At 30.8% G+C, this 8,942-nt stretch overlaps 1 protein-coding gene across 1 annotated transcript; it reads right to left on the bottom strand.

Annotated features, from left to right (window-relative positions):
• Positions 1–2,106: 2,106 nt before the first annotated feature.
• Positions 2,107–8,942, bottom strand: LOC148628785 (GLIPR1-like protein 1). The gene is made up of 8 exons (XM_088594513.1): positions 8,803–8,942; positions 7,035–7,193; positions 6,195–6,416; positions 5,931–6,049; positions 5,130–5,224; positions 4,148–4,273; positions 3,288–3,308; positions 2,107–2,321 (listed from the first exon to the last, which is right to left on the bottom strand). Exons 2-8 carry the CDS (start codon positions 7,179–7,181, stop codon positions 2,209–2,211), a joined length of 843 nt encoding a protein of 280 aa, XP_088450639.1. The 5' UTR covers positions 7,182–7,193; positions 8,803–8,942; the 3' UTR covers positions 2,107–2,208.

Below are 8,942 nucleotides of genomic sequence, written 5' to 3'. Positions count from 1 at the left end.
TCTACTGAAGTTACTGATTCAATGAAACAAGTTAGTAGTAATGCAATTGAAGCAATAAGTTTCGATAATACCTACAGAATATTGTGAAAACAACGGTTTTTTAATCAGAGAAGGTCGTTAGCTATGAACTTATTATTTTTCATCATTACCTCCGAAGATTGCCGGCAGGACATTCACCTGGGTTAAAAATACTTTAACATTTGTAAAAAAAAATGACAATAAGGGATACACAGGCAAGCACATGTATTGTTTTCATTTCATGTCACCTACTTCTTGATTAATTTTCAAATTATTAATATCCATATTTGAGCCACATTATATCACAATAGGTAAATTTCAAAAAGATCCTTGCGTTATATTCGAACAGTTTTCTTTTACGGCTTGAGTCCGTCGGTCTTCCTTACCGTTGAATAACCATTTTCGCAATCAGATTTGTTATTAAAGAAGCGACCTTTACAGTACATGCTTGGATTAAGGTCACCAGAAGTCACATGCATACGAATTTATCTAGGTTATTTTTTGTCTTGCAAAACAATAAATATATAGACACCAATTTCATGTATTTAATGCATTTTATTTGTGGATATCAAATGAAGTTATACAAGGAAAGTACCATTTAGTAGAAAAAATTCAGAGTTAAGGTATATTTCAATAGAAAAAAAAATTTACGAAAATGGCAGCTAATGCAGGTTTAAGTGTCAATGAAATTGCTTAATGGCTTCGTTTCCACTCTATTCTATTGTTTCCTTTTGTGGTTTATTCATATGTTTTTTTTTCATTTTATTTGAAAAAAAGAAATTGTTTTATTTTTGAATATATTTCTTTACTTGTTTATTTTTTTTTCTTTTTTTAACGATATTTCTTCTTTCTTTTGGAAATGGTTTTGTTTTATTTGATTGGTACTATCAATTAAAATATGGATCCACTCCTGGTTGCATTAAAGATTTACTCCTGGCTTGATATATTTTCGAAATAATCCTGTAAAAGAAATACCAGAAACACTGCCGCTTGTTTGATTTCATTTGTACTTATGCTCATGGTTTTGTTTTGCGCTTATGTTCTTTAATGAGCTTTTGAGTTTTGTTTGTTATTTTTTTCAGTTAATTTTGTTTGTTTGTTACGGGTCTTTTGATTGTGGATTAGTATCAACGAATCTTAGACCTTTTCTTGTAATTTATTGTGAATGTGACATTTTTTTTTACAAATATCTTCCTTTATCAAGTACCTTTGTGGCCATTGATATAAAAAAATATTAATAACAAGACATCTTTCATACTTATCCTAAATTTCTAGCCCTTTATTGATGCAATACGCAAAGTCTAATCTTACCTAAATGGAAATTTCAAATAAGAATATAATTTATTTATTTAAGAATTAGCAATAATAAAAATTGTGTCTTTTGAAAAATTACAAATTTTTCATGTACATATTGTTTAGTGCGCGAAGTGCAATAAGTAAAATATGCACATGGAAAATTTTTGTTGTTCAATAGAAAATATTTTTACCATCGCCAATTCTTATAGATTAATTTTAAAACACATTTTTATCTTTAAACATGAAAAAAGTAGCTCTGAATTTAACTGAATAGGGGCGTGTCAATATTTTTTATCCATTGAGATAGAATTATTTTAACCAATCAGATTACAGTATTTATCTCAAATTAATTTATACAAGTATGTTTATTCTAGTGAATGGATACGGAAATACGGATAGAAATAATTGCTAACAACGTATTGGCTGATAAAATTGTAGGAGACATTCACCATTGGACAAAAACGGTAAAATGACTGTTGCTGTAAACAAAACTCTAGTGTTGCGCCTATTTATCAAGTATTTGCATTCCAAAGCACAGTAAAGACAAAAAAAATATATAAAGAAAATCATATTAAAAAAAATCTTGTATTGTATTTGGAATTGTTTAAAGAGAGAGAGAGATTTTATATTTTGTTGTTTTTGTTTTGCTTTTACTAGCTTTAGATGTTAAATTCAATATATTATTCATTCTAGATAATAACATGTCTGTTTTGACACTAAGCATTTAATTCATTCATGCTGTAATTAATAAATATTTGTAACACCAACAACGATGGGCTTCGAAAAAAATCCTTTTCATTCTGCAGGAATTTATTCAATTAAAATAATTATAACGAGGTAATAATCATGTGCATTCCTTCCGCCTGACCATTGTGATTCATGTAAACACGTTCATTATTTACAGAAGCCACAAGTTTTGCGACAGTGCATCACCATGTAAGCTTTGTTTTTCTCGCACTCAGTTTTAGGATAATTTGCACATTCTGGGTTTTTGTCTTTGCACACCTCTGAAATAATGAAAATACAAGATTTTTTTATACAAATGTTTATATACATGTACTAAATACTGTTTTAACTAATATTTTAAATTTGCAAAGAGAGAAAATTTGAAAACACGTTTCGGAAAAACTGATAACTTAACAAAATTTAAATTGTATAATAATAGAAAGAAAATTTACACAACCACTACTTATAAACAATAAAATTTTCATGCAATGATAACGATGACAAAAATCATGCTTTCAGCAAAGGTTTTGGTACAGTATTCCCAAACAAATGTGAAATTAGAATATTGGGACGGAAAATTACATATGATTGCTTAACATCTTATCATTTACACAAGATAAGTTTGGTTGATTGATCCACAATAAAGCAATCAATTTACACATTACACACCACCCTGACCTCATTCATTATTCCTACAATGGAGCTCTCCTTACCCCACAGAATCTCCATTTCACATTAACTATTCCTACAACAGAGCTTTCCTTCCCGCACAGAATCACAATTTCACATTCACTAGCTTGGATATTAAAAATTAAGGAGATAGGCCTTGGGTAAGGGACATAACTCATGAAATCAGTGATATGTTTGTATCATATTCAATTTCACTAAAGCCTCTCAAGCTTCCGTTTGAAGCAGAATGAAATGAATGTAAGTTAATTAGATGCTTACATAAGATTGATGTAAAATGCTGAATACAAACGTTCCAATGATTTTTAAGAGTTGTGTCTCTTACTCTAGGTCTATCTCCTTAAATCACTTAACATTCATTTTTTTTTGTTATTGATTAAAAATATAAATTCTACGTATACATATTTTTAAACCGCTCTTCCCATTATCCTCCCACCCCCCCCCAACGCCCCTCCCCTCCTTCCGCAATCCACTTTACCGGCAAACTATTCATTATTTCTTATATCCATTATGTTATTCAATGGGAAGTTATCCCTATATAGATATTGTAATAAACTAACCCGCCACTTTGATGTCATCATCTGAAATGAAAGAACATTTTATTCTAGAATTAAAAACTTGTTGCTTATGACGAATGTGGCGTCAGATGTGAGCACAGATTGATTGTAGGTCTATTAAAGACATATTTGATCAAATTGATTGATAGAATAATACAAAGTTTGTACATGTGATATAAAGAAATACCAATTATTGGAGAGGTAGTAACAATGAACTCCTACTTTATTAAACAACGCTTTCATGAAAACTTAAAACTTTATAATTTTGAAGTCTAGAAGTAAAAACTTGTGGCTAGTGAAAAATGTGGCGTCAGATGTGAGCACAAAATGATGATAGGTCTATAAGTGACACACTGGGTCGATAGTTTAATATATATATAGCCTAGCTAGCCGAGTGGTCTAGGGCGCTGGACTTAGTGCAAGCGGTGTTGCAATAGATGTCACAGCGGTACGAGTTCGAGTCCCGCGGAGGGAACGACCAAAAATTTGCATCGCAAATTTGACAGTTCAAACCTCGTTGGGAATTTTTCAGACCTTCCTATATATATATATATCGTTGTATAATCCTTTAGACTTATATAATTATTTTTGTTTGTGCTGCATCGTCATGACTGGACGATCCGATACCCATTAAGTTTGCTGGTTAGCAGATTCCTATTCCTTTAGACTTTATATATATATCTTTGATATGTGACATAAAAAAGTACCAACTATTGGAGAGGTGGTAACAATAAACTGCGACTTTATTCAACAACGAAAAAAAACTACAAGTTTTCAAAGCGCATATTACTTTACTTTTTTTGTATTCACAGTATGTGCCATGATTATTTTTGCTATATATATTAAAAGAAACAAAAATATACCTTCACAGAAATTACACGATCTTCTACAATTCTTCTCCATCATTTTCTTGTCCTTTTGACATTCTCCTTTGAATTCCCAGTAAGGACATTTGTCTTCCTTATCGTCACATGTCATTTTTCCCTTGCCTATTTCAATATGAGTTAAAACATTTTCTTTTAAATTCTAAAATTCTGTTTAAACTCCTATCCAACCCGTGTTTATTTTTTTTAATTTTTTTTTGCATTTTTATTTTAATTTTTATACTTCCGACAGTTGGATAATGATAGACGTCCGTCCACATTTTCGACAGGAATTGATTTTGATATTTTTTCAAGGTTGTCTGTACAAGTTAAATATAGATGCAAGGAAAGTCACTTCCCTAGTTTATTACTTTCAGAATTTTCCTTTCAGAATTATTGAAGTTAAAGCATACACACCAAACAAAAACTAAATGAATCTTTCCAAAAATATAATACGATATTAGTTTTCGTCTTATTGATCGGTCCGTCAAAAAAATGTGATATCATAATTAACAAAGAAATCAATCAGAAATATGTTTTTTGATAAAAAAAAAACAACCATAAATGTCAAGGTATACAAACTCTATTTCTAATATAACATACCTAAGTTTAATGTACCATATTCGTTTGTTTGTTTTTTTTTTTGTTTGTTTATTTTTCTCAATATGTTGCCTGACAATATACTATAGTAATGTAATCGAAACGGTGTACACTTATATTGAAAGATATACTTGGAGTATTGGGTGATAGGAAAATCGGGCATTTTCAATGAGGTAATGGGAATGAATTGTAAGAAGTTAAGGCACACATTTTTTTTATAAACGAAAGTCTGTTTTGTTTTAACATGTGAAATATAGTACAGCAATTTATCGAATCCGCATCCCGGTAAAAATTGGGGAAGTGGCACGAGGAACAGGGCATTAGGATTTGGCAGTTTACCCATATATAAAGTTGTAATATAGCCCAAAATCTATTTACTGACCTGTACATAAACTATCCTCGCAGCTTTGCCCTTCCATACACTTGTCACATGGTTTATTTCCAACTAAATATGGGTATTGGGTTATATCATTACCTCTGAAAAAACATTATTTATGAAATAGATATATCATATGATATGAAAATGACATTTAAACAATTCTTGGTAATTTTCTATAAAGCATAAATTGCCGTCTTCGGAAAAAGTAGAATTAATGGTTCAATACATTCAATCATCCTTGTAAAGCATGTATCATTTAAAAGATAATTAGTTGAAATGTAACAGGCGTTTGTTATGGGAAAAATCTCAGAACTCACAAGTAATGACGGTTATATAATTATTCAGAAATATTTAAAATATAAACTCAAGATATATCTTATTTTTCAATCATTCGTCTTGTATCAACCCAAATAGGCATTGATCACAAAAAAAGTTTTTTTTAAGTGAAAAAAAAAATATATATAAAATTTCATATTTCGAAATTAGTTCCATCGTATAGAACTTCTACACGAAAGGTTACTTATCCATAACATTTTATATTTTGTACTTGAGTTATTTAACCGAGAAAAAACTAAGGCACAATGATCAAATATCTCGATAAATTGAAAAAAAATAGCATGCGACATTTAAGTGAATAGAAACTATTGAATGCGATATGAATTTAGTTTATCAATTTATTTTTTTGTGTCATGTATATTGCAAATTTCTGTTTTTTTTTTTTTTTTTTTTTTTTTTTTTAAATGTCTTTGTGTTTACATAATATTTTTCCTGGAATTCATTTTTTTTAACAATTATGCTACGTACACTGGATCGTAAAAGCAAACAAAGTACCAAGCCTTCCAACCAGGTCTTCCAAATCCGAATGCTGATGCTGGACACAGATTCATTGCACATCCTACTAATCTGGTTTCAGCCCAGACCATCTAAAAAATTAATGGCCCTTATTTGATTTTCTTTGAACCATACATACTAGATTATCAACCAACAATTAACATAAAAAATGACTTCTATGGCAGCTAGCATGACAGGACTTTCCGAAGTAACTATACATGTTACATGACAACTTACTTGTGTATAGTGACAGCTAGCATGGCAGGACTTTCCGGAGTAACTATACATGTTTATTTCATCATACCACCCTTTCATAGCTTTGTCAAGCATCGTTTTATAATCTGGATCTTTGTTGAACGTTTGAAAAGCGAGATTTTCTCCTCTCCCTTTCATTTGATGTTCAAATCTGCAACCTTTGGCCCAGTCTCCAGCCTCCTTTTCCAATTGCTTATCCCAAACCTATGTAAGCAAAGAAATGGATTCTGTATAATGATACTTCACTATGAACGGTACAAAACTTATAATAAGGGTCTAGGTGCTTCCAATTTGGGTCAAAATTTGTTACGGTCTTTTATATAGTTGAGCAACATGTGAAAAGGTTACGAAGACCCGGATGGGTGACGAATGCAAATGGTTTACTTGGAAGCATGGATTAGGCCTCACTTTTTTTTTTAAAACGTCAAGATGTAATATGTTAGTTTGTATATAGAGAATACATGAAAAAAGACAAATGTGATAAATGGATCACATCTGGCCTAAGTTGAGAACTTCCCCAAATCCTGTGTTTTTCCTCAAATCTTCGATTTCAAGTGATCTGATTTGTCGACATTTCAGTTGCGGAAGGATTTGAGGAAAATCTCAATTTGAGATGTTTTATGAAAGCGAACCCTGACCAAAATTTTGAGTATTGCACATCACATGATATAAAATACCTAAGTTACCTATTATTAGTACATGAAACCCTTACGACCGTCCCGATTAAAGGCAACAAAAATGAATAAATATCAAAATAAAGCGAACTTGATTTCTTGAACTTGAATATGAAAAACAATGTTAAAACACTAATATATCACCTACCAGTTTATTCATATTAGATGCACCTTGCTTTTTTCTATAATCATTGTGAACATCGAGAATTTGCTGCTGGTATTTACCTCCCTCATCTTGAACTATTTGTCCTGACGCTATGATTACCAAACCGGCTAAGATAGTTACACCATACATTGTATAACTTTCCTAAAGAAATATAAAAGGAGGAACCGAGCCCGTTCAGAAAAAGTCAGTGGAGAAGTGATACGATGCTCATATTTTGAATGACAGTCACAGTCAAGAACAAATAAATAATAAAAAAAACAAAGTATGTATAAATTTTCTTTAGAATACTAAGAAACTCAACATTTGAGGAGACATTCAGAGTTTACTTTTTATGAGCAACTCGGCGGGTGTTTCTAGAAAAGCAGATGACGCTTATCCTATCGGTGCACAGGGTCCATGCTTCCTGTTTTAGTGGAGTCCGAGTTGCTAATTTAATTTTGTTAATTTGTATGTATTATTTTAGTTACTTTATGTTCTTTGTTGTGTTAGTCTGTTTTCCATGTCTGGTCTTTGTCCCTTGATTACATTCTTTTGATTTCCGCTAAAATCTTGGTTCCATTGATTACTCTTTAATTGTATCCCAATTTCAACTCAAAAAGTAAGGTTTTGGACCTGACTGGATTCCAGTGGATATTATAATAAATGTATACAGAGAACAAAGTTTACAAAAAAGTCAAAAACACAAATAATAACAATGCTTTGCAATTACAAATTATAAATTAACTACGCATTTTTTTCTCTAACACGGACCTTGTGCACTGATAGAGTTCTTGATCTTTTGTTTTTTAGATAACCTTATAAGTACACCATTTATGCATTAGTATATAATACAAAAATACCGAGCATGTACTGGTATATGTTGCAAATTTTGATATTCTGTACACGTGTTTTAAAGAGGACCTCTCATCAGCTCATTAGAATCAAATATATCGGAAGATGTCAATTCAAAGCTTAATTTTACACAAGAAGTTCTCGACACTAAAATTTCTGAAATAGGAAGCTAAATCCATCACAGAGAGATTCTACTATGTGCAATACAAGGAATGGAGCCTCAGTGTTTTAGACATTTCAAAATTTGTAATACTGCATATTTTGATAGATAAATTATAACAAATACAATCTGATATAAATTGGGATCAGTCAAGTCAGATTAGTGGGTTGGTGAAAAGATTAAACAAAGGCGACACAGACAATTCCGTATGTCCTGGTAGTTCTGTTGGTCCATTCAAAATAATTTGAACAGTTTTGGTCTGTTTAAGTACCAGTCCATATAGAAATCAGATAGTGCAAATTTTATGTGATTCATGGTGTGAAAAACTTACCAAACAAAAGATATTTTTATTCAGTCTAAATATGTGACACTTAAAAAAAACGATTAACATTTCTGCATTCAGATTTGCACTTTTAAGAAAATCATACACTTATCTAACACTACAATCAGTCAAATGAAACCAAAACAAGAACAATAACTCGTGCAAAGTACCAACTTCATGTACATTCTATATAATGTTCATCTCAAAAACGCCACAACCAAATGAAAAACTAAGACTGGTTATGTGATCAGCAAATGCTTTTGAACGAGAATAAAAAAACTCGATGGTGTTTTGACATTCATGAATCACTTTCTGTTTGATTTTTCATAAAGACTGTTACTTAAAGCACTGTAACATTGAAATAATTGTCAATATACACAAATGTATTTTGTAGATTCGAAAAAGTAGACATAAAGTAAGGAAAAAAATAAACTTACTTCGTACTCTTGATGATGATAGATGTTATAGTTTGTAGTCAGTTTCTCACTTTTTATATATTTCTAAGTCATTATTTCAAGCACATTTTGTGCAAATATATTGCATTCATTGACTTTATTTAAGCAAATGTATACATGAG

Source organism: Perna viridis, chromosome 1, assembly GCF_037379345.1.
Source record: "Perna viridis isolate PV_CMFRI_1.1 ecotype Kerala chromosome 1, ASM3737934v1, whole genome shotgun sequence".
NCBI lineage: Eukaryota > Metazoa > Mollusca > Bivalvia > Mytilida > Mytilidae > Perna > Perna viridis.
Note: the sequence above shows the minus strand (reverse complement) of the source record. Positions and strands in the feature narration are given on the sequence as shown.